This window comes from Oenanthe melanoleuca, unplaced genomic scaffold, assembly GCF_029582105.1.
Source record: "Oenanthe melanoleuca isolate GR-GAL-2019-014 unplaced genomic scaffold, OMel1.0 S056, whole genome shotgun sequence".
Lineage (NCBI taxonomy): Eukaryota > Metazoa > Chordata > Aves > Passeriformes > Muscicapidae > Oenanthe > Oenanthe melanoleuca.
In genome coordinates this window covers 29,852-55,059 of record NW_026612705.1, presented here as the reverse complement: position 1 = coordinate 55,059, position 25,208 = coordinate 29,852, and the positions used below count along the sequence as shown (strand labels likewise).

The window sequence follows — 25,208 nt, the reverse complement described above, 5'->3', positions numbered from 1 at the left end:
TTGGGTGTAGAGCCCAGCAAATCGTTGGCTGGGTGGTTAAGGTGAAAGAAGAGTCCTGGGGTGTGTTTGCAGTGCCTTTATCTGCTGCCTGCAGTGGGAGCTGGGTTTGTCATTCCTTCTGCCTTCTGAGTTGAGTTCTGCTTGGGGGCGTTTCGTGTCTGTAATTTGAGCTCACCAATAAGGGGTGACACTGCTTATAAAGACTGTGTTGTAGGCGACTTAAAATTAGGAAAGCATTTCCCTTCAGTTTCCTGCAGATGGGCGTCATCTTTGCAAATATCAAGGGAGAGGCAGACAGAGAGAGGAGTAAGGAGAGTGTATTTTTTTTGTTAGTACATAATTAAGGATGATGGGTGTGACAAAAGTGTTTTGGCCTAAATGTATGTTGCCTTCCTTGCTTGAGGGTGGGAGGAGTCTGCTTTTATATCTATTCAAGGCAAGTAGTTAGGTAGCATTGACAGTATTTCTGCTACTTGAATGACAAGGAAGAATCTTATCAATCCAAAACAGAGTTTTGAAGTCACTCTTAATACTCATGAATAGGAGAACCGAAGACCTCCTTTCAAGTGTTTGTTTTTTTTTTTTTAAATATAAGTTACTGAAGCAGAGAGAACACATTTAGGGTTTGATGGTGAAGTTGAGGGTGGAGACTTGGCTGCGTGTCTGGTAATTTATAGAGGGCACCCTTCCTTCTCTGCAAATCTGTAGGAGCCCACAGTGTGTAGCTGATATTTCTTAATCATTTTTTACCTTACTTTTAGTGTGTGGACCAGATAAGTGATTCCACTGGAAACTGGCAAGAGAATTCCACAGTGTTTTTCCAAATTGCTTTAACACCTTCTGTGAGGAACAAGTGAGTGACTCAAATCTTAGCTCCCTCAAATAACTTTTTACCATCCCTGCTGTGCATTGCAGGGGTTGGGTGATATCTTCAATGACACAGAGCAAAATCGTGTCTACAGTGGAAAATTTTGAATGTTTTTAGCTCCTTTACTAATATGAAGAGGTTTGGCAGTGCTAAACTTAAAAGCATATTCAGACTTCTTTGAAGTCAGTGAACTTTTAAGGTGAAAATATTTTAGACATACAACTGGATGAAGACAATTCTTTAAACGTTTTGCTTTAAAAGTGCAGGGGCAGCTTCAGTGTGTCTTTTAATAATAAAATCCTCCCGAGGAGAGAAGTCTCTAAATTGTTACTTGCTATGTCACATTGTTGGTGACTTGTTTCCCCTATCACTTACATAAACCAGCAGGATAAACAGGCACAGGAAATGACTGGGAATTGTGCATTGTTGGAAGATGATGTTAAGTACCCACTACTGTGAGAAATACTCAGTTCAACTTTTTAAAGAAGATTTGACTCCTGCTTGTTTTGTCATTTTAAGGATAAAGGATAAGTTTTTTCTTGCAACTCTGGAAGGGGAGTGTGGAATTATTTCAGAAAATTCATTTTTCCTTTGAACTCCCTTTCCCTGCTGGGTGATTGTGCTGGAATTCCTCTATCAAAAGGGTTGCTCTGTCGACAATTACCATGATCCTTGTCTTCATCCCAGCTTTGAATGCACTGGGCTATTGAATAGGCAAATAAAACCGGCTGGTTCAGGAAGATGAAACAGAGTATCTGCCTGAATTTCTAATTTCATTAGAGGGAAGAAGAGACATGCAGACATCAAGAGGAGGGGATCAATCTTTATGCTCACCCCCCTGCCATGAGTGAATTTGCAGGAAGATCAGCTGAGAGCAAGCCCCAGCCTTGCTGCACGGCCCTTCACCTGCAATGCAGTGCTGGGCAGCTGCAGCTGGGTGCTGGAGGCAAATCCCTCTTCTCCTTCACTCTTGCACAAAGCTTTGCTGCATTTGAGGAGAAGCAGCCCCTCTGCCTGCTGCTGATGTCCCCCTCCTTCCCCAGCACTGTGGTGTATGACTTTTGATGGCTTTTTCGAAAACTATTGGGCTGTCTTCAGGAATATCTTTATCCATGGGAGGCCGTGCTTCTTGCAGGTAGGTTCCCCTCTCTAATTTTGTCTTGTGAATTTGCAGTTCTTCAGGGAATAAGGACTTTTGGGAGGGTCTCTCTAGCTGTGAATTCACACGAATTCTGTAAAAGACTTAGGATTTTGCTGTAGCTTTGCTGTTACACATTGTTTTTCTGAAGTAAAATATTGCTGTGTAGTGTAGAGAGACCCTGCAGATCCAGTTTATTCTGATGATTAATTAGCACAATGAGAGAGCAAAAGGAAAATGTGATCACGGTGTTCTTCCGTAGATCAGAGGTGGCTAAAAAAAAAAAGTACCCTAGAACATTTAGTTTTAATGTGTAAACAATCATTTAGTATAAGATTTTTTAATATACTTTATCTGCATTTTGCAATTTTGACAACAGCTTTTCAGGTGTCATTTCTGAATACCGGGTATGGATTTTTCTGCTGTCTTTAACAGCCTTTTGTGCCTTTTAGAATACTGTGAGCAAAGCAAGCAGATGAGGCTTTTGCTTCTGTATATATTTTTTTCTTAGGTATTACTACATTTTCTGCCCTGATTAATTCTCTCTTAATCTTTAGCTTTAGCTGACATGGTCATTTCAGGGGAAGAACAGGGTGGTGTGTAATAACATCAAACACATTTTCACAGGAAGGGAGAGGAATAAGGTGTATTTTGGGGGTGATTTCATAAAGGAAATAGCACTGTAGAGCTGTGTGTGACCTGAATTCGGCTTTCTTACATGAGTTGGTATCAGGCTCTAATGTAGAAGTGAAACGCTTTTGGATCCCCATGAAAGAGTCGCTGCAGACTCCAGGGTGTGTCATGTGTGAGACTGCCAGCAGCAGGATTCGTCAGCCCCTTAGGAGGGGCACAGAAAGCTTCCAGGAGAATGGGCTTTAGTGCTTCCAGTAACTTCTTCCTTGATGCATGGAATTGCTATTATTGAGGAGCACTGGGGCTGCAGAATGGCGTGATGTGTCTCTCTGCATCACTGCCACTTAAGAGGAATTTTCTTTTGAGCCCTTTTCAATCCCTAACATCCTGTGCAGTTAAAAAAGTGAAAATCCCCAAACAGCACTGGGGAAAATTACTCTTTACTACTCATGCTATATGTGAGGTTCCTGGCTTAGAATCTTTCTGTCCAGTTCCTGTACCCTTTACCCTCTCTATAGGATTTGTTGTTTATAAGCATCTAATCTCCCCTTCAGCCATTTTGTCCATGGCCATTTCTTGCCTTTGCTGCCTGCTTTTAATTTGGACATAAAGTGTGACTTTATTTGTATCTCAGTTGTCCCCAAAGGAATGCAGCAGTTTTAAAGCAGCTTTTTGACCTCTAAGGCTATCTGCACCCCCTATTGCAGGTTTCCTTCTTCTTACCCCTGACTTATAGTTCAGTGACTAAAAAATGTCTAAATACTAAATATCTCAGGGCTGGATCAAACTGCAGGGTTGTTAATAAAAGTCTCATTAGCTTGGCAGTCTTTGGTTTATAGTTTGAGACCACTAAGCTGTTCCTGAACTTAAAAAATCAGCAGGACTTACCAACAACAGACTGAAAGTAAATATCTGGTGATGGGTTGTGCCTGGAATGACCTTTGTAGCTCTTCCTTGTTTAAATTAACTTGAGTTGTGGATTTTAAGTGGCTGCAAATTTAGTTATCACATTGGAACACAAGATTTCTCCTTTTCTACGATGTTTAAGATGGCTGTAGTTTGAATGTGTTAGCAATGTGTTTAATGTGTGGAGTCTCAGCTGAGTGCATGTGTAGCAGGTCAGTGCTGAACATTCATTCTACTGTATAACTATTCCAAATGAAAATATTGCATTTTCCCCGTGGATTAAGATGTGTTACTACAGCCCTGATATGATGTGCAGAACTCCAGCTCAGGATTAAGTTGTGAAAATGCATCTGAGGGCCTGCCTGGGTTGCAGCCACTGGGTGGGCAGTTCCTTCTTGCAGCAAAATGAGCTGAATTTGAAAGAGGGTGCTGAAGGCACCAGTGTTATCTGCTACTTCCCTGCAACAATAGTTTCAATACAAGAAACTTCCTCTAATTCACTGCTGGGGAACTCTGTTAAGAATGTTATCTTGTGCTTGTGTGTCACTGCTGCCCACTTCTTCGGACAATTACATTTATTTTTTTTTTTTAGTATCTCGTGCTTCTGAGGAAAGAAAACTTTATGTTGGTATCTTGCAGTACTTTGCCCTTAAATGCTGCCAAGGCAAATGGTCTGTAGGCATTGTTTTCATTAGAGATATTTGCTTTGTACAGAAGGATCTTGAATCTTTGTAGGCATTTAATCATTCCCTGTAATGCTTTGTAAAGTAAATAAATTACCTGATTTTCGTATTAGCCTTTCATGAGCTGTTTGGCTGTGGTCAGGGTGATGCCATGAAAGAGCTGAGAAATGGGAGATATTTTATTTGGGGAGCACAGCCTGAGTGTGAGCGTGGAGGTGGCTTTTGCTGACATGGCCTTCACAAGCTGGAACTCAGAGTAGCACATTTAGTGAAGAGTTAAACAGATAAAATGAACACTTTTATTTATGAATGTGGGAGTGAAAAACCTCCACCACCTTAGTGCCTGATTCCAATCCCTCTGCAGTCACAAGCTCTCAGGAGGGTTTACTGAACATCTGCTCTGCGTCCTCCCACTCTCCATAGTTCAGACAACTGTAATAAACTTTGGATCTTGAGTGAAGAGATGAACAAAAAAATGCAGCCTGCCCCTTGAGAACAGGAGAAATAAATGTCAAGATTTAGAGGCTCTGGTGTTCTAAAGTGTTAGAAGCAGAAGGACTGTTAAATATTCTTTTGAGCTTGAATGTGAAAAGAACAAAGGGCCACAAGTGCTTAAACACTGGTTAACTTTTTTTTTTTCTGAAAGAGAGTAAAAACTAATTAATGTTAGTATTTAAAATAAATTTTAAATTTAAATTTTCAAGTTTTAACAAGGATAACAAAATATAAGCCTGCTTTAGAGAAAGGCAGAGAAGGAGTTCAGAGGCTAGAATTTTGATGGGATCACTAAGCTTTTAAATCTGTGTTGTCTGGACTTCTCTTGGTTCCATTCTGAAAGTGGATCTAGGGCATTAAGGTGCATTTCTCACTAGCATACAAAAAATAGTTTCTGTCCACTTTTAGCTTAGCTTAGGAATAAAAGCATTGGCATGTGAATAGCTATTCTGAAGGCAGAATATTGCATCTCCTCCATCCTCAGCTGTCCCTTGTGTACTGTGGAAGTTGCAGGAGTGCTGAGAGTGAGACATGCAGTGTGTTCTGTGTGTGAGACATGCACTGTGATCTCTGTTTGAAACATTCAGTGTGATCTCTGTGAGATATCTCTGTGAGAAATGCACTGTGATCTCTCTTTTTGAGATCTCTCTCTGTGAGAAATGCACTGTGATCTCTTTCAGACCTGACACCCAGCACCGGGGCCCAGCTGCTCATTCCGAGAATGATCTTCCAGAGCAAGAGGAGGAAATCCTGGGATCAGATGATGATGAGCAAGAGGATCCAAATGATTACTGTAAAGGTGAGCACCTGCCTGTTTAAGATGCAGGAGTTTCAATGTAATCAAGGAATCCCCTCCATTTCCCATTTGCTGTAGAATGCAAATAGACTCCCTCTTACATTGAGTGCTTTGAAACTGCATAATGGTAATTACATTTTTCAAGCCAACATGAAATGAAGGGGGTGGTCTCCAAGTTTCCCTCTGTTATCAATCAAGATTTGAGTTGCAGAGCTGTTATTAATGCATAAGTTTAACGCTGTTAACTTTTCCTCTGTGCCAGAGGGCTTTCAATATTGATAAAAGCTAGTAGGAATTTAATTATTTTTTTGTTTCATTGTAAATGAGACTATTTCAAATCCTTTTCATATTCTTTGGTCTTCTTTTGAAGATCAGATCATTATCTTGATATCCATTCTTCAGAAAAATTTGTTTCTGCAAATAGCCTTGCACTGTTTAGCTGAGCAGAAATGAAATATAGAGCAAATGAAAACACGAAGTCACAATTTCTTCTCTTTGTTCTGTTTTCTGCCAGTTCCATCTCTGGCTTTTCATGTTTTTGCTTCTGTGATGAAATCCCCCTGTATAGTCAGTAGCTTGGGAGATATGAAGGGTGCAGAGGAGACTTTCCTGTTTTCAGTGGCAGAGTGCCTTTCAGTCAGGAAAACCATTGGGATCTTGGGTACAGTACCTGTTTCACATTCTAGGGTCAGAGCATGTAAAAACAATGCTGATATTTAGCTGAAGTTTCTGTTACCATCACAATCTGTATTTTCCTAAGGTGGTCAGCCTAGCAGACTTCAGGTGTTTTCACTGAGGAAATATTTTGTGGTGCTGTAGTGATTGTGATGCTTGTTCCCCACACCTGTTTTCTGGCTCTTGTGTTTTTCCAGGGGGTTACCACCTTGTGAAAATAGGAGATCTCTTCAATGGGCGTTACCACGTGATTCGGAAGCTTGGATGGGGCCACTTCTCCACCGTGTGGCTGGCTTGGGACATCCAGTAAGTGCTCCTGTTCCAGCTGCTGTTCCTGCCAGCAATGCACAAACCTGAGCAGAAAACATCCTTTTAGATAAAACCACAAAGCAGTAGCTGTCCACATCCTAGCACAAGAGTTTCTTCTGACACTGTGCATGCAAGTGTGTGGGAGGGACTTAATAGAACAAACCATATCTGTGGAAACATTTTTATTCTGTCTCTGACCTATTATTCCATATTTTGAGAAATAACTAACATGAATCTTTATTTAAAAAAGACTCAAAGGCAATCTTTGGCTGTTTAAACCTTATTTTTCCATGATGTGTGAAATAAACTCTCTTGCATGCAAAAGAATTGGGAATAATACTGGAGAATAAGTTTGTTATATGAGCATTAACAGTTCCAAATTTACTTGCCATGTGTGCACAGTGGGAGGAGATTTGTGGCAATGAAGGTGGTGAAGAGTGCAGAGCACTACACAGAAACAGCACTGGATGAAATCAAGTTGCTGAAATCGGTGAGTGCCTGAGTTGGGCTCAATTTTATTTTACTTTCCCCCCCTCCATTTTGGGGAATTTACATTCATCACATCCTTGGTATTTCCAGATCATCAAGAATTTGTGTAGGAACCAAACAGTGCAGTGGATCTGACATCAAAATAATCTCTTTCTCTGCAGGTCCGCAACAGTGATCCAAGTGATCTAAGCAAAGAGAGAGTTGTTCAGTTATTAGATGACTTCAAAATTTCAGGAGTGAATGGTTCCCGTATCCTTTTGTGGAATAAAAGCCAAGAATTGCAGAAAAAGATGGGAGTTGCTTGGGCAAGCAATGCCCAGACATCCCTTTCCCTGCCCAAGAAAACCTGCTGTAGAAGGATCTGCCTCCAAACTGCCTGCTGAGCTCAGATCCACAGTGATGATTCAGTCTGCTGTAATTTGTGTCAGCACTGCTTGGTTGTGCTTTTAATATTCTGCCACCAATTTGTGAATCAGGACTGAGTGGCTGTGTCAAAGGGACCTTTGAGGTAGAAGAGCCCATCTATCTCAACCCCTCAATTTTGCAAGCAGCCTGTTTATAACCTGTTATTTCAGTAAAGCAGTACAGCATGTTAAAATCAGTAGCTGAAAATAGCAAATGAGCCATCTATAACTTGAAAATAAGCTTGGTTTCTAGTTATGGAAACATTTTGTCATTTATCAGCAGTGTTAGGATGTTTGCAGTGTATTGCTTTGACAGTGGCCTGTAGTTCTGGAAGCAGCCTTCTCATAGGCAAGTGGTAATAATGGATCATCAGAATTTGGAAGTTGGAATTTTTGTGCATTGTTTTCACTTCAAGATAAGTAAAATTTTATTTCAGTGAGAGTTGCTGGGCTGCTTGAGACAATTGAGCTTAAGATTATCAACAGCAGACCCATAATGCATTTTCTCTAACTACTTTTAAGTAAATGTTGATTTGAGCTTATGTTTCTTCCACTCTTGTGAAATGTGTGCTTTCTGGCAGTGTAGATGAAAAGCAGCCTAATAAACTCATAGAAGTTTTCATTCTAAAACAGGGGCAGTGTACTGAATATGTCACTGGAGTGAGTGTAGCTGTTGAGATCTTAGAGCTAAAAAGCAGATCATATAAATATAGTTGAAATCCAGGCTTGTCAAAAGTCTGTTTTGCTGAGAGGCAAAGGAGGGCAAAGAAAGTGACTTTATTGTTCTGAACATTACTTAAGAAATGGAAATTTTATTATCTTTTCAGGTAATGCTGGTACAGAGGGATCTGGCATCAAGTTTTGCCTGGGGCAGAAGTGTAGGCTGTTCCAAACCATACAGTAAATATTAATGTACATTTGTGCAACTGGCTTCCACTCAGAGCAGGAGATTGCTACTGCTGCAGTGGGGACCTTTGTGCAGCTCCATCCTCTGTATTTTATTTTAGATAATACACTTGTGTAGGGTAGGATGATGCTCTTGAGGAAGGCAACTTTTCCAAGCTGTGTCAGAAGGATGAGGATCCTTTATGTTAAAGTGCCCAACTGATATGGATTTCTTTTAATCCTCAGTCCTGGGAATTGGGACTCCTTGGGTCTGGATGTCCAAGTTTTTCCTTGATTCAGTTCCAGATATCTGTATGGTGTTTGAAGTCCTGGGCCATCATCTCCTCAAGTGGATCATCAAGTCAAATTATCAGGGTCTTCCACTCCCTTGTGTCAAAAAAATCATCAAGCAGGTAAATTCCAGTTCTGACAGCACTCTTCCCCTTGATCCAGTTAGAACTTTTTCACTGATCCTCCTTAGATCCAAGGAAACAAAAGTTAAAAATCCATGGTATCTCCTTCATGCAATAAACTATTCTTGGGTTAGTACTTCCTTTCTCTACTGCAAGCCCCTTCTGCTGCAGATGTTTTCTGACACTTAAACTGTCATGGTTTTTGCTTTTAACCTCTTCTTACCTCAGTCATTCCTCATAAGTGAAGTATTTTTATAAAGCTGTCACAGTAAACACAGTGCCTAATGATGGGAAGAACAAGAGAAACTGGTTCTCCCTACTAGGTGGTTTCCTGAGAAGAAACACCTTTCTACATGGGAGGTGCAGGGGAGGAGGAAGGTGTGATTTTATTGTAGAGTATTAAAATCAGATTTTCACCTATGGTAAGTTAAGTTGTGAGGGTAAATAGAGTATTTTTAAATGGTAACTAAAATCTGATGCAAATCTTTTTTTTTGTGGAACTGAGCAGTAAAACTGATCCCATTGCTCTAACCTGGAGTATTCTCAAACACACAAACCCTTTCAGGTTCACTGGCCATCCTAGGCACTTTGCATTTTCACTTTGCTCTCAGTTAAGATTGTCTAATGGTTGACTTCCTTGTCCCTTGCCTGCAGGTTCTTCAGGGTCTGGATTACTTGCATACAAAGTGTCGAATCATCCACACGGACATAAAGCCTGAGAACATCCTGCTCTGTGTCAATGACCAGTACATCCGCAGGCTGGCTGCAGAGGCAACAGAGTGGCAGAGGTCTGGGGCTCCCCCACCATCTGGCTCTGCAGGTGATGGTTTTTTTTTTTTCTTTTTTTTCCCCTTGAAAATTGATGCTGTTTCTTCCACATACCCCCAAATCATCACTAAGGAAAACTTCCTGAGTACAGTGGAACAATAATGCAAGTAATCTTTGAAAACCTGAGTGTAAATTGGGAAATTAGTCATAAATTGTAACTCAGATGACAGTTTGTCAGAAAATAAGAGAGGGGATAAATGCACACTGTTGCTTGCTTTTAACAACAGCTAATCTGGCATTGGTAAAGTCAGTCTTATGTAGCACAATGTTGATGCACTCAGTATAGAACTGGTGTAAAAATGTGGCAAAATTCTCACATTTCCTTCAAAAGTTTATTACCTTTCATTGCTTGATGCTGGAAATGCATTTGATGGGAGTTTCAACAAGATGAGTTATCTATTGTCAGTTTGCAGAAGTCTGGAAAACTGTGACAGAAACATATTCCTTGACATGCAAACATCCCTGAAGATCTGAGGGCAAATTCGTGTTCTTTGTGTTCCTCCTCAGATGGATCATCTGTAGCTGTGTGTACTTTTCAAAAACTACTGCAGTGTGTATTGGAAGGCTCTGTCAGTCATAATCTCACAACATTGAGCTGAATTGATCACAGCATATCTTAGCTTAAGGAAGCTCCCTGAAGTTTGGTATTTTAATGCTTTGATTTGCATTTTCATTTGGGTAAAAATGCATAATACATGCAGCAAATGAAGCTACGTGACAGGAAGTTTAAGTCTTTGATATCAGTCAAGCAAGACTCCTGCCTGAAACCTGAATTATGCATTTGCTCATTCAATGTTTTTATCTTTTTTTTTATTGTGTTTTTGTAGAGAAATGAGCCTTCAAAACCGCATTTGCTGGTATCATTAAAATGTTATCAAACCACATAGGAAAAATGTACCTTAACATCAGAAAGCAGTTGCAGTTTTTGAGTATAGCCATACTGATTTACTGATCTTCCTTTCCCTTTCAGTGAGCACTGCACCACAACCAAAACCAGTAAGTGTAATAGCTTTTATCTGTAAGTATGCATCTACTGATAGTATCTCCTGCATTGTTTCATAATCCAGTCAGCATTAAGAGAAAGCAATCTCATATCAGAAGGAAAAAGTGGGATTTGTGTTTGGGATAGACATCAGCTTTAATGCTGTCTTGGTCTTGTAAATGATATTAGCTCATTTATCACCAGAACAAGGAGTTCTTGTGGTGATCTCAAGGTCTGTTGGGAAAGTGACTGTTGTGTGGAGTCTAAGACCTCCCTCACTTGGAGAATAATGTAGGTTTTTCAGGTCAGGGCAAAAATGCACTGACAAGAACCACAGACAAGTAGTTCAAAACCCAGAATAGCTACTTTTTATCTGGGAGAGAAGCTGTCTCCAGCATTTTCATCACAGACTGCTTCCTCAACTCTTAAGATAAATTAAACCTTCGTGCATTTTAAATTTATTGAAGTATAAAATGTTAAGTCAAATTTCTCTGCTTGCTTCTGTGTAGGCTGACAAAATGTCAAAGAATAAGAAAAAGAAGTTGAAAAAGAAGCAGAAAAGACAAGCTGAGTTGTTGGAGAAGCGAATGCAGGAGATAGAGGAAATGGAGAAAGAAGCAAACCCTGGGCAGACACAGCCTGGAGAGGAGGAAGAAGCTCAGACCCCTCTGCAAATGCTAATAAAAGTCAGTCCACCAGAGGAAAATGTCAGCAAAAAGTCAGGTATAGACCTAAAGCACTGCCAGCATGGCATGGGCTGTGTTGTCCATTTGCTCATGGGTGTGAGGAGGGAGAACCTTCAGCTGTGCTCATTTCACTGTGTGAAATGGTGAAACTGAGCTCTGTCCCGGTGAGACTGGGAAATCTCTTACAAACTGAGCACATGCAGAGTTCTCCCTACCTCTCAGGGTGCCCTTAAACATCTTCCAACTATTTATTGAGACACTTTCTGCTACATTCTCCTTTTCCCCTCTTGCAGAACAAGCCCTTGGACAGGAGCAATCGAATCTCACGGAAGACGTTGCTGGAAAACGCGCAGCGGAAATCAACTGCAACGGAGTGATCCCAATGACGGACTTGACAGACTCTGGGAATGAGGGGTCTGTGCAGCTCGAGGATGACCTCCACAATGCCAATGACTGTGGCAATCAGCCTCACACACAGAAGGCTGAGAACTGTAATTACAGTCAGCACAGCAATGACTCAGAGAAGAGGCCTCAAGAAGCAATGTCGGACTCGTTTGTGCCCTTGGCCCCAGAGGATTCCATGGTGTGCCAGCCCACATCCAACCAGGAGCAGGCATTCAGTGAGCAGAGGATCAACAGTTTTCAGGAAAGCATCAGGACAGAGATCCCTTCAGAGGATGAGAATGAGAATAACAGCCCAACAGACAACAAAGGTATAAGAAGGACCTTGTAAGAAAGGGCTCCTTGATGTGGGAGATTTCTTTACAACATTTAATCATATGAATAGAAACTTGCATTTTGTAGGCTGGAGTGATCAGAACCACCTGTTTGAGAGTTTTCCTGCCAGGAGTAATTAACCTGACAATCATACTCCATGAGGTTTGCTGTTTGTAGGTGCCAGTTGTGTTTGTGCCTCAGTTTTGACTTTTGAGTGCATAAGTATTTCTACTTTTTAAAAACACCTATATCTTTGGTTTTCAGTGGAGGAACATTCATTTGAATCAGGTGCTGCTTATGTGATTTTCATTAAGCCTGCAGATTGTCACTTGCTGTTAAATTAAGGGGTAGGTTCAGTGTTCTGACAGTTTGGTTCTTAATATGGAGCAAAGGTAACTTCTCTTCCTTACTCAAGATGAGTAAATGTTTTCCCAGAAAATGCAGCCTGAAACAAAGCTTGTACAGTGTAGGGAAAGAAACCCAACTTCTTTAATGCTTTTATTTAAATATGATTTTCTTCAGAGTGGAAAAAATGTGTCTTGTAGGCTTAGGAGAAAATAAGGCATGAAATAGTGTACAGCAATTTAAACACATTCCAGGTGTGGGTGTGAGGGTATTAAAAATATGAATTGATAAAACTGTCAATTTTTGCATCTTTGTGCCATGCCAGGTGATATATATCTGCTTGGAAAAGGAGGGTAAAACTACCATTTATACTTACTGGGAAAAAAAAAAAAAAAGTATTCTAGCATTTTCTTGCCAGAGTACCACTAGGGGAGTTATATGGATGAAAACTTATAAGAGGAATTCATATTTTGAAACTTGGAACTGCACTTTGCTGGATGCCTGTGCTAGATTACTGACATCTTATGCTTACAGTGCTCTCCCAAATTTACAGCTTCAAACTCTCTGAAATTTTAGGTTTAGAGGTACAGCTAGGTGTCATTTATTAATTTAATACTTCTGCTTTCCATGGTGTAATTCAATTTTCCCTATATATCCTTTAGCTCTTGTAATTGTGTTGCAGCAGTGAGTGATGGATATGTCAGAAAGATGCTGTACCATGGGGACTCTTCCTTCAAAGATTTAGGAGGGCTTAAGGGGGGATTGTGAGGTTTGTTTTGTTTCTGGGAATGCCTTTATTTATTAAAAAAAAACCAGGGTGATGTTTTTAAAATATAGACAGACTGTGCAAAAAAATGCTGGGAAATAGTCACTATTGCATATGCTCATTTATCCTTCTGCTTAATAACACCAGTTGGGTCTTAATGATGTTGTTGATGGTGGAGAGTGATGCTCATTTTTATACCCAAGCATCAGGGAGGGAACAGTTCTGATCCATCAGAAAAACTTCCTGGATGGGGAGAGGTTGGTAGGATTTGGGTGACAGATGGTGACACTGCCTGTGTAGCTTTAATCAGCTGTTGTACACATTGCCTCTAGGAAAATCAGCTGCTGGGAATTTCCTCCTTAATCCTCTTGAGCCCAAGAATGCAGATAAGCTCAAAGTGAAGATAGCTGACCTAGGAAATGCCTGCTGGGTGGTAAGTTTAGTCTTTTCACATTGACTTTTTAAAGCTGCAGATTCAGTCACTTTGCCAAGATGGAAAAGAATCTGTAAAACAGATCCTTAGACCTGGCTGTGAAAGCAATGACAATTTGAAACCATGAGAGGGAAAAAAGAGGGGGAAGCAGGGACACAAGGAAAGAAATGGTCCTCCAAAAATAAGATTTTAGCCCATGCTTTGGGTGCCTCACTGTCATTTGATTACTTCTTATAGGGCTGTGAGCCATGTCACATACAGAGTGTAGAAATCTGCTGGTGGGAAACTGCTGAAGGAATTTCTCAGTCTCTAGGAGAGCTACAAGGCTGCAGATAATTGCTCTGATGTGCTGGTTCTGTAGCTTGTCAGACCATTTCAGTGCATTCACAAGCACATGAAAGAGACTCACACAATCAAACTCCCAAGTTTTATTCTTTGATGGTTGTGCTGTAGTGCTTTCAAATGTTTGACATTTCAAATAGAAGAAATACTCTTTTTACTTGGCTTCTAAAGTGGCAAATTACTTCAGATCTGTTGGGAGGGATGAGTCTCAACTCAGAATTGCAGCCAGTGCCTGGCACAGTGATTTCTCACATTGGTGTTGCTTATCTGCATTAAGGTAGCTGGACCATGGCCTGGGTGCCAGGACTGGGTAGGAGATGCTGCAGAATCTTCCTTTATTCTGTGTTTGTGGTGTGCTTGCCTCTAAATTGCTCTAAATTCACTTGAGGAGGAGTAGCTCATGTAGAACATTTAAACAGCACTTACAGGAATATAAGGAAATAGTTAACAAGGATGTAAAGTGCAGCTGAAATGTAATGGTAATGAGCTTTGATCTAGTCTGGCCTTCCAGGTTATTGATTCTCCTCTTCTAAGCAGTCTTGAGCTGTTTAGTAAAAGATTTTTTTCTCTTTAGCACAAGCACTTCACTGAGGACATTCAGACCAGGCAGTACCGCTCCCTGGAGGTGTTGATAGGCTCAGGGTACAACACCCCTGCTGACATCTGGAGCACAGCCTGCATGGTGAGTTCTGCCAGCTGGGCATCCTCCTCTCTCTGCTCTGCCCTCTGAGCTGCTCAGGGACTGGCTAAAATCCCTCACAAGTGTTCAGTCAACTTCCAGACTTGCTAAATAATAGGTTTCCACACCAGAGTTGTTTGTTTTTAAATTTATCTTTTTTTTTTTTTTCTCCATATGTGGCTTTCCTTTTGAAAGTTTTGTTGTCCAGCATCAGCAGATTTCAGATAGGATTGTACTTTGCCATTGTGCTTTCTGGAAAAACAGGACAACTAGGCAATTCTGAACACTTCTTATATTTTTTTTTAAAAAAGCCTTTCTACTGCATCTAGCACTGTTTCACAGGTGCCTTCAGTATAATTTCTAATTTTAATCATCCTCTGCAGGTTTGGAATCAATATTTAGTCTGAGTAATGCTGAGATGAGGCTGAAGCTGTTCCTGTAACAGCTGGCAAATGTAATTTTTTTCATATAACAATGAAAAAAAAAAAACAGTCAAGCCAGTTACTGCATGTGCCTCTTCAGTGTCTCCACTCTGTCTTCTACAATTCAAAGCTTGGGTTTTATAATTTAAACTTGGAAAATAGACATTTTTGCTGTCTCGGAAAACAAGCTGGGATTTTGATGAATGTGGTAAAAGAAAATGCAATAGGGTCATGTTTTCATTGCAGAACATGTGGCCAGAATTACACAGTGTGCCTGATTCAATTGTTTGGCACCAGCAGTTCATAAAGAAAACTGAGACTACAGAAGGTCAGGGGTAGTGTCCAGAGTACAAGTGAATACATAAGGGTGAATGTGTTACAGAATTTAGGAGTGGTGAGTTGAAATGAGTGCAGATGTTTTTCTCATTTAAAATGTGTTTCCATCTCTACAGACAGATGTTCAGAGATTAACTGTTTGAAAAACATGGGAAAACTGGGGAGAGGGAAGAATCCCAAAAAAATCCAAGCAAAACAAACTAAAAATGACCAACCCCAGAAATTATAGTTTGGACATGGTGTTATTTTTGCAAAATTCTGAAGAGGAAGAGGAAAGGCTGAGAGTGTGAAATACCTTAACTTTGTGGTTAACTGGTCGTTCTGCCCCCAAAATTCATCCCAGGCGTGCCTATGGATGTTCTCAATGCAGTTTTTAAAGCATTGCAAAGTCTCTGCACATTTTAGACTGTAATTTAAGATTATAGCTGTAGTCTTGCAGGTTATTCTTTCCCAGTGCTTTCCTTCTGGCCCACAGAGATTTGCAGATTGAACCTGCAGCACATCTTGGGGTGTTTTGAAGTGATTTAATGTGCTCATTTCTGTTTGTTTAGGCCTTTGAGTTGGCAACAGGGGACTATCTGTTCGAACCTCACTCTGGGGAAGATTACTCACGAGATGAAGGTCTGTTTGTCTCAGTTTTTCCTTTTTGAAGTGGGACTTGAAATCCAATGGCTGCCTCTTCAAAATGAGCCTTGTCTTACAAATCAGCAATGCAAAAGCTCCTTGCAAAAAGATTATTTAATGAGCAGCAACTGTGCCCAAGCTTCTGCAGTAAAACACTGCAGTGAAGTCCATGCTCTTGTTCTGGTGTTTTGCATTTCTCTTGCTGCTGGATTCTCTACCTTGTGTCTAAAACTGATTGTGCCTCAAATTGCCCATATTTATTTTCCCCTTGTCCCTTGTCTTTGTTGTTGCTCAGTGGAATCTGATTTCAGGTGGGTCTCCAAAGTAATTTTTAAGGGATAGTGTCTTTATTCTTATATCCCAGAGTATGAAACTAGCATAGAGAAGTTTTGTGTGGATGAATCTCATTGGTTTTTTTTGTATTTTTATTTTTCACATGCAGATCATATTGCATTGATCATAGAACTTCTGGGGAAAATACCTCGCAAGCTCATTTTGGCAGGAAAATATTCCAAGGAGTTTTTCACCAAAAAAGGTAAAAGGAAACAAAGCAAATATCACTTTATCCCCTCATCCCTTGCCCCAAATACACAGGAGTAGCTTGCTGGAAATGCTAGTTAGAAATAGGTGCCAACAAAGATGGCATCTTTAAATCTTTCCTTTGTTTTATGAAATTCTTTATCAGTAAAACTGCAGCTAAATGTAAGGAATTCTTCTCTTACTCCTACCTAGTGCTCAGCATCTTGGTGTAGATCAAATGCAGCAGGTAGAAAAACAGCACAGTAGATGTTCTGTCAAACTTGGTGTGGTTTTATTTAGCTGATGTGTCAGCTAAAGGTGGGAACTCACTTTTGAAGGCTTTTCTAGACAGCTTGACTCCATTGACCTTAAATAGTGCCTGGCATCATGAGCCATGCTGCTCAGAGCACAGAACATTATCATAAAGTCCTGAGTACCCCAGAAATGTATTGAGTCAAAAAATTAGGTTTTTACCTAGTTTAATAATTCTTTTTATAAAAACAAGCTCTCCCTTATTGCAGTGTATTGCTTTCTCAAACAGTGCTCCATGCATTGCATGTGTTCCAGAGTCAGTGGCACAGTTTGTTGTCATGTCAAGCAGCATAATTGGTGATTTAATGAAGTTAGTATTTGCTGATAGGGGATCTGAAATAGCAGGAGGTGAAAAAAAAAACAACCTTTGAGGAAGTGCATTTCTATAACAGGCTTCTAAAGCAGATAGAAAAGGGGGTTTAATAAATTGACTTCTCCCTTCAGCAAGCCCCAGCACTCTGTATTCCCTTAGAACAGTCTCTGAGTTCACTCTGTCATGTTTAGCTGTTCAGCCAATTTTACTGAGCTGCTCTGTTCCTGTATCTTCCACTTAACCCATTTGTCTTGGCTTTTCAGGTGATCTGAAGCACATCACCAAGCTGAAGCCCTGGGGCCTTTTTGAAGTGTTGGTGGAAAAATACGAGTGGTCCCAAGATGAGGCAGCTGCATTCACAGACTTCTTACTGCCTATGCTGGAGCTGATCCCAGAGAAACGAGCCACAGCAGCAGAGTGTCTCAGGCACCCCTGGCTTAACTCCTAGAAGCTTCCAAGCAATGCCACAACGTTATTCTCTGGTTTACAGCATAGCCTACACACCCAGCTGCCCTTTCCCAGATCCATTTTTCTCCTTGTTCACTTTCAGTGTGGAGTTCTTCCTTCAAGGCTTCCAAGATTTTAGATAAATCTAACCTGTTCTGCTGAGTTTGTTTGTGTGACTTACTGGGGACTCTCCTCAGCCAGTGGGCATCATCTGTGTTTTTGCCTTGATTGGGCTTCACCAAAGACTAACTGACTAGATTAAGAGATTTTTCCTCAGTCTCCTCACTGTTAGGCACCGTGTGTGACAGATGTGAGCTCACCTGTGCTTGGATATCACCCTTAGCTAAATTCCAGCTCTCCTTTCTTCCCATGAAGATCTCACTGACTCAGGAGTCAATTTTCCCACTGTTGATCCAATAGCTACTGATGGGGTGAGAAGTCACAGTTGGCATCAAGGTGGTGCCAGATCCTTGTTAGAGCAAAGACCTTGAAATCCTCCATCACTCTCTAGGTGTCTACTGTGTTCTTTACTTTCCAGTCACAAACTTTTATTTAGTTCTAGCTGCATTTGAAAGAGCTTTTTAAACCTAGGTTTTAGTATCCTTTATTTCTTCCTCTGAAGTGCCCTGTCCATTTACTTTTTCTCCTTCCCTGTGCCCTTGATAGTCAGAATAGTTTCTGGACTTGGTGATGTTTTCTACTTCAACACCTGTGACTAAAAGGTGACAAATAAGCAGAATAAGCAAAAGCTGGAACTGACTCAACGCACAACCCTCAGCAAACAAACAGATGGGTGCCTGCAGAGAGAGCCTTCATGCAGGCAACTCTTAACATTATAGTGAGCCATAAGTTTTTGGGGTTTTTTATCCCTTACTGGCACTTTTTTGCCTTGCTTGAGGTGGTATTCATGAGAGATTGGCTTTCACTGATGCAGTCTGCTCTGAGTTTTCATTTTTGACCATTCACTTGTTTGGTTTTTTTTTTTCCCCAAGGGAAGGGTTGCAGTGCCTGTATCACAGCCATGCTGCAGCCCTGGACTTTGAAAATCAACACTTGAAGTTCCAGTGTAAAGATTACTTTTAATTTGTTTCAGGTGCAGGCCTTCAGAAATAACTTCCCAGGATGGGACTGCCTTTTATTTTCTGGGCCACTAGCACAAGAAGAGAGCTAGCAGAAGTGGAAGAGAACTGACTTTTCCACATAGATACTGGATTAGAAGCTGTTTCTAGAGTTACCCTGAATAAAAAATGTTCTGTGGGGTTTCTTTGTTAACTTCTCAGAGGGGGTTTGGACATAATAGATTAATTAAATTAATTTTAATTAAAAGTTAAATTACTGTGGCATTTGATAGTTCTATGATGGCTTCTTCTAGACTTGCCCATCCTATTAGAGATTCAGTGCATCCCACTCTTCTCTAAGCAAGATTTGGCAGTGTTGAGACTTCAGAGTCCCTTCCCTACTTTGGACCAAATGGGATTTTGGATTTGTGGTGGCTTGCAGAGGATAGAAGTTGCTGGAGACCATGCAGATGCTATCCAAGACAATTTCCATTGCCAAAGCTGCCAAGACCACTGTTCTGTGTCACTTCTGTGTGTGTGTTTGGGAATTGTGGTTCATAAATATCATGCACAAACCAGTTCATTGAATCCACTTGAACAGAGTTTCTCCAGTTCAGAGCCTGATTTGGCTTATTTATGCAAATCATGCTGCATGTTCCTTTAGTGGTAGATCAGGTTCTCTATGCATATAATAAAAAAAAAGAAAGGCAGGTAACATACCAAAAACGTTCTAAACTGCTGAGTTAACCTTTTGTTTCTGTTTTTTCCTTTCATCTGGCATTTTCCAGTTGTGGGTCACTTCTGTATCTGTTACAGGGGGACTGCAGACAGTACTGGGTTCCAGCTGACTGTGAAATATATTGGCAGGGCAAACAATTCCTGTGGTCTTGAAAGCTCACCTGGTCCTGCCCTTGAGCCTGGCTGATGAAGGAACATTTCCCAGAAGGGGTCTGCACTGTTTGTTTGTTGAGAGCTCCTGCCTATCCTTCCTTTCCTTCCCTTCCTTCTGCCAGCCCTGACTGACTTGAGGGGTTTTTTTACCATGATAGCCAAGGCTGGAGCCAGCCTGGGAGTTGAAGATCTGCAGCAGCAGCTGCCATGATTCAGTCTTGTATTGTCTGCTTGTTCACTTGGGGTTTGTTCCATTCCCAAATTGCCAAGAAGTGCTCACTCTAAGGATTTGTACTTGCTGTGTCAGTCTAAAACCTGAAGGAAAATACATTTTTATTCTTTCTACTTGGGTGCTTTGTCTCTTTTTTTTTTTTTTTTTTTTTTTCCATTGTGAAAGCCCTGCAATAAACAGATTATTTAATAACTTAGCCCTAGTCTTCATACATTCCCCTTTTTATTCTGTTCTGAGTGAGGGGCTCAGGCATGGAATTTGTTTCATTAGTGAACACTCAGCTTTGATTTCCAGAATGAGGTAGGTAAAGATTTTGTTGCTGGTGTTGTGATCCATTTTAAAAAGGGGAGAAGAGTGAAAAACAGGACAACTCTGCTGGAATTTTTCCATTCTAAAACACATTTTTCTTCAAGTCTGTCATATCTCTGTCTTACCTAGCCAAGAGTCTCAATAAAACCTTCCCAAACACTTTTTGAGAGGGAAGCATAAAACTAGAAGGTACTTTTTAGAATTGAACTGAATTTAGTGCTGCAGGAACCAGCAATTTACAGTGAGTAGAGATGAAAATAATAATGCAGGCTGATTTGGGGTTCTGACCAGGTCAGAGCTGCTTTGTCTTCTGCAGAAGAGTGCTGTACTGTGGGTGGGTGTTGGGTGGGATGGGAGATGATGGCTAAATCAGATTAATTGGGTGATGGAGAGGGGTTGATGCTGCCTGGCACCATCTGCTCTGCTCTGCAGGTGCTGTCCCAGGCCTGCTGCAGCCCAGCACGTTGGTTCCTGGTTTTGCTGTTGGTTTTATTTATTTACTTATTTTCCCAGAAAAGTGCTCTTTTCCAGAGGTTGTGTTTGGTTATTGTTGCCCAGAGCAGGAAAATGATTCATGGCTCAGTTGGGAATTGGCCTATCATGGTATTTTTCCAGTAAAATGCAACCTGGGTTATGGCAGAGAGTTTCCTCTGCCCTCAGGAGACAACCACAAAACCCAAAACACTAATGTTTGGTGGTGGTGTTTGTTTTGTTTTTTTTTTTTTAAATTCATAAATAATTTCCTTGAAAGAAAGTATACAAACCCCCCAAAAAGCAGCAAATTCTCATCCTTCCCCTCCTGTCCTTCTTGCTGATGGACTCAGAAAAACTCTTATGTCCATTTTGGGCTCTTCCCACCAAATAAGCTCCACAAGAGCTGTGAGCCATGAGCAGCCCCATGGGTGAAGAAAACAGCTGTAGAAAATCCACAGAATGTGGTAAGTTTAAGCTTCCTAGAAGAGTCACTTCAAAGAAAAGGGATGATGGAAGAAGAGCTCTGGATGTCCCTGGGAACAGAAAGAATAAATCAGCTGTTGGGAAATGGAGTATGACTTCAAATTTTATGCTTGTTTTATTTTGCACCTGGAACAGGTTTGTGCTTTACCAGTTTTGGGAGGCAAAGCAAAGACTATTTCTTCTTTAACCACAAATAAAACCAATGAGCCTCCAGCACCAAAATCAGCTGTCAATCCTTTGATAATCAAAATACAACAGTGACATTGTGGATGCTGGGAATATTAAAAATCTGAGTGGGTTATCACTTACGTGGTGATCAGCTCTGTCACTCATTGCCCTCTTCTGTAAAACAAGAAGAGAATTGCAGAGTTAGTGTGTAAAACTGAAAGGATGGGTGTGTTTTGCAGGTTTGTTTTCAAAAAGGACTATGTTTAAAACAAGATGAGGAGAAAGTCCCCGAGCCTGGCAAAGGTAATTTGGGTGAATTTGGGCTCCTGCCTTGTTCTCCATTGATTTTCTGCCTGCTGCTGGCTCTCCATCCTACAGAGCAGTGTGTGACTGTGGCAGGGATGAAGCCACACAAGCAACAGCAATTGCTGCCTTGAGTTTTAGCTTTCATATTTCCAATTCTGTACTGCATTAGTGTATAACTCTGAACTTCATATAAAGTGTTAGCAAGTTCTCTTCAGAGTTTAGGCAGTTAAACAATCCTTTTCCAGCCTGAGAACCAAGGACACTGTTGCAGCTTCAGGCCCAAAAAGTGCAAACGGCAGCAAATTGAGGAGAGAATCTGAGACTGCAGAACCTGGAGCTGGAACTGGAAATGGATCAAAACTTACAAAAGTGTGAAAAGTCATGATCTTGGGTAGAACCTGAGCTGGGCTCTTGGGCCGAATCCCTTGAAGGCCATTTAATAAATCCCTGCTTTATTCCTTTAACTCTGCCCAGCCCCTGCTCCAGGCATCACCCTTGGGGCTGAATCGCTGCTGCAGGAGCGATCAGGAGCGATCCCACCGCCCTCACCTTTGTTCTCCACTTTGAAATCCGAGGGGAGGAGGTTGTCCTGCCGGTTGCCCAGCACAAAGGCCAGGAAGGAGAGGATGAGGGCGTCCAGGATGCCGATGATGCACAGGATGTACGCCCAGCGCAGCTTGCAGGCTCCCAGCGTGTACTTGTCCGTTTTGTCCCCGCACATCCGCCTCACCTCGCTCGAGTCCCAGCCATCAGGGTAGATCAGGCAGCCAATCATCAGCCCTGTAGCTGCAGGGACAGGGGGACATGGTGCTCCTCAGCAGGTGATGATGATGCCAAAGATTTTTAGCTTTTCATGCTTTACATGTATTCATACATTCATATATTCGTAACTTTGTAGATTGCTGTAGCTTCTAGTATTTTTCCTTTCTTCCCTACCTTTAGGAACAACAAGCTAAACTTAAAAACACATTCGTAAATATCATTTAGTCTTATTCCAAGAAGAGAACCGACTTCAAGAACTTCTATTTTCCAACCAGAATCTGGACCAGACATAACAAAAGTGGGGCAAGAAAACCTGTGGATTGTTTCCAGAGGGTCAGGACCCCAGGAATTATTACCTAGCCAACTAACTTTTCATTTGGACAGTGTATGATAAGTGTACCAATCTACTAACCTTATAAAAATTGTAGAATTACTATTACCATGTGTACTTTTTGCCATGTTGTTCACCTGAAAGCTTTCAACTAAAGGTTTGGTTTTATATTCACTCCAATTAGAAAGATGTATTCAATATTCCAGGCATCAATACTGGAGTGGAGAGAGCTGGAGGAGCAAAGATCATGCTACAAACACATCAGGTGCTACAGACTCATCCCTTGAAAGGTGCTGTGGTTGCTCATCCCCATGGGCTCTGCTCTGCTCCAGGCAGGGAGGAGCAGGATCCTGCTGTGCTGCCTTCCCACCAGCCAAGGACGTGCTGCAGCAGCATCTCCTGTCTCAGCGTTGCCCAGGCAACATCTCTGCTCCCTCTGCACAGAGCCCTGGCCGTGCCACTCCAAGGAAACATCTCCAAACAAAACTGGAATGGGCTTAGTCTGTGTGAGATGGAAACCCTGGCCTAGCACCTTGCATCTAGAGCTGCTGTCAGCAGCAGCTTTGCAGGCAGATTAATTCTGCTTGTTCAGCTGTGGTGGTTCCAGCAGCAGCTCCTCCTGTGTCTGCTCTCAGAGCTCACACACAACCCTGACAGCTGCTCCAGGGTCCCCAGCACCTCACCTTGACAGCTTTGCCATGGCAGCTGCACCACCCCCAGTGCCAGCAGGTTGGTCATGCCCCAAAATCTCAGAAATGCCTTTTTCCCCCCTCTCAGAGAAATTGTATTTACTGGACCAGGCTTGGGATGGGTTTATATGCAAGGTTTTGGGACATGATTGACAAAAACCCTTCTCATGCTCCACTCTTACACTGGAAATAACTGGTGCAGATGTGAGGCAGTCCCTGACTCCTCTCACCCCGTGGTGGACAAGCAGATGTTGGTCCCTGCCCCTCATGGATGTCTAAAGCCTCCTTAAATGCATCTTGCCCCCACCAGTGCCTCTTCTCTGCCACCAGGTGTTCAGTAAACCAGAACCCCCTTCTGGGACAGTGGCCTTGTCCTTTGCCAATGTTTTCTTTTTCCTTGGCTTGGGGACAAGCCAGCAGCAAGGTGAGCAGACAGCTCCCTTGGTCTGCAGAGAGGATTTCTCTGCATGGAAAAGCAGTTGGTTAATTACATACAAAATAAATCTTCCCTGTAACTAACAGAGAAACAGGGGGAGCAGGAAAGAAATAATTTCTGCGAAATTTTGCCCTTGTACAGAGCAAAGGCCAGGAAATTCATCCTCTCTTAGCCTGCCCAGTTTTTAAAATAATTCCTAAAATGCAGCAGTACCTGTCCATCTGGCCAGAACTGCCTGTGACAATTTTCTCTTCCCCATTCAGAACAACAACAAAAAAAACTGTAAAAACCCCAACTCCCACAGCAAAGCCTTTCTGTGCTCCTGCTCCCCAGGACGCTGAGCTGCCCCAAGCTTCTTATCTAAATCTTTGCTTGAGCTCGATTCTTTAGCTGGGAACTGAAGAAACCCCGCTGCCCCCTCCCTGCCAGGGGGGCTGTGCCAGGGCTCACATGCATCATTCAGGAGCTGGGTTGGGTTTCAGCCGAGGCTCCGATCAAACACAGGAGCTGGGTTACCAGGTGTCTCAAGTGCCTTGGGGGGGACATGGGGAGGGCTTGAGAGCCACAGGGATGAGCAGCAAAGTGAGAAAATGCGGGTGATGGTAACGGATCAGTCGTTCAGTCCCCTCCTCGTGCGTTACTCCCTGAGCTCAGGGAGTTACTATAATGGCCCAGCAAACGTCAGCACTGTCTCCCTGCTTCATTCCTGCAGGATTCCCAGCTCAGGAGAGCGCTCTGTGCCCTGGGGTGGTTATTTGGTCTGATTTTCTGAAGCCTCCCTGCGGCTCAGCAGGAGCAGCTCACCCAGGCAAGGGGGGACACGAGGTTTGGCAGCAGCAGCAGCGCCCGGGGAAGCATCACCCGACACTGCTGTGTGTCAGCTGCTCTGGGAGGAGTTTTTTACTAAAACCTCCCCATGGTAACCGGCAAGGGCGAGCAAACGGCGTGGAGGTGACACTGGGGTCTCTTCGCTGGCCAAACCCCCGCCCCCCACCCCCAGCAGAACGGGAGCAGGGTCGGTCCATGAGCAGCCCCCGCTCCCCGCGCACCCCCAGCCCCGCTCACCCGCCGCCAGCTGCATCCAGGCGCACACTTTGTACACGGTGGCTGCGTTGCAGAAGAAGAAGAGGCTGAAGCAGAGGATGGTGCCGATGATGAGGAAGGTGGAGACGCCTACGAAGAACATGGCAGTTTTGAAGGCACTGGAGGGGATGGTGCCGAAGTCCAGCGGGCTGCCCTTGCAGATGAGCTCTCCGGTGAGCGCGTTGCCGATGCAGTAGGAGAAGAGGCCGAAGTAGCCGGCCTGCGGCGTGTCGATGCTGTCGCCGATCCAGTAGGGCTGGATGAAGGTCACCACCATCAGGATGGAGAAGCAGAGCGTGAAGAGGGCCCAGAGCACCCCCATGGCCCGCGCGTTCCGCACATAGTTGGTGTGGTAGATCCGCGCCGCCTCCTGCGCCGGCAGCAGCTTGGACATGGCGGGGGCAGCGGCCCCGGCCCCGGCCCCGGCCCCAGACCCGGATCCAGCCCCAGAACCAGATCCAGCCCCAGAACCGGATCCAGCCCCAGAACCGGCCCCGGCCCCAGAACCGGCCCCGCCCGGGGGCGGCGGGAGGCTCCGGCA

General features: G+C 42.7%; 2 protein-coding genes across 3 annotated transcripts in view; one reads left to right on the top strand and one right to left on the bottom strand.

Annotated features, from left to right (window-relative positions):
* SRPK1 (SRSF protein kinase 1) overlaps positions 1–19,739 on the top strand; it is a 25,873-nt gene extending 6,134 nt beyond the window's left edge. The window contains exons 1-15 of one of the 2 annotated variants that reach the window (XM_056515737.1): positions 767–2,003; positions 5,404–5,522; positions 6,392–6,500; positions 6,906–6,993; positions 7,154–7,241; positions 8,588–8,694; positions 9,349–9,514; positions 10,493–10,518; positions 11,014–11,227; positions 11,484–11,903; positions 13,351–13,451; positions 14,368–14,475; positions 15,782–15,851; positions 16,297–16,389; positions 17,262–19,739. In XM_056515737.1, the coding sequence (XP_056371712.1) occupies positions 1,933–2,003; positions 5,404–5,522; positions 6,392–6,500; positions 6,906–6,993; positions 7,154–7,241; positions 8,588–8,694; positions 9,349–9,514; positions 10,493–10,518; positions 11,014–11,227; positions 11,484–11,903; positions 13,351–13,451; positions 14,368–14,475; positions 15,782–15,851; positions 16,297–16,389; positions 17,262–17,446 (1,965 nt within the window). In that variant the 5' untranslated portion in view covers positions 767–1,932 and the 3' untranslated portion in view covers positions 17,447–19,739. Of the gene's footprint in view, positions 1–766; positions 2,004–5,403; positions 5,523–6,391; positions 6,501–6,905; positions 6,994–7,153; positions 7,242–8,587; positions 8,695–9,348; positions 9,515–10,492; positions 10,519–11,013; positions 11,228–11,483; positions 11,904–13,350; positions 13,452–14,367; positions 14,476–15,781; positions 15,852–16,296; positions 16,390–17,261 lie in introns of those variants that run through there. The other variant, XM_056515736.1, reaches the window with a different exon arrangement.
* LHFPL5 (LHFPL tetraspan subfamily member 5) lies at positions 19,253–25,208 on the bottom strand. Its single transcript, XM_056515739.1, has 4 exons — positions 24,650–25,208; positions 21,916–22,152; positions 21,202–21,234; positions 19,253–20,942 (listed from the first exon to the last, which is right to left on the bottom strand). The coding sequence occupies exons 1-3, from the start codon at positions 25,059–25,061 to the stop codon at positions 21,218–21,220; spliced, it is 666 nt and encodes a 221-aa protein (XP_056371714.1). The 5' UTR covers positions 25,062–25,208; the 3' UTR covers positions 19,253–20,942; positions 21,202–21,217.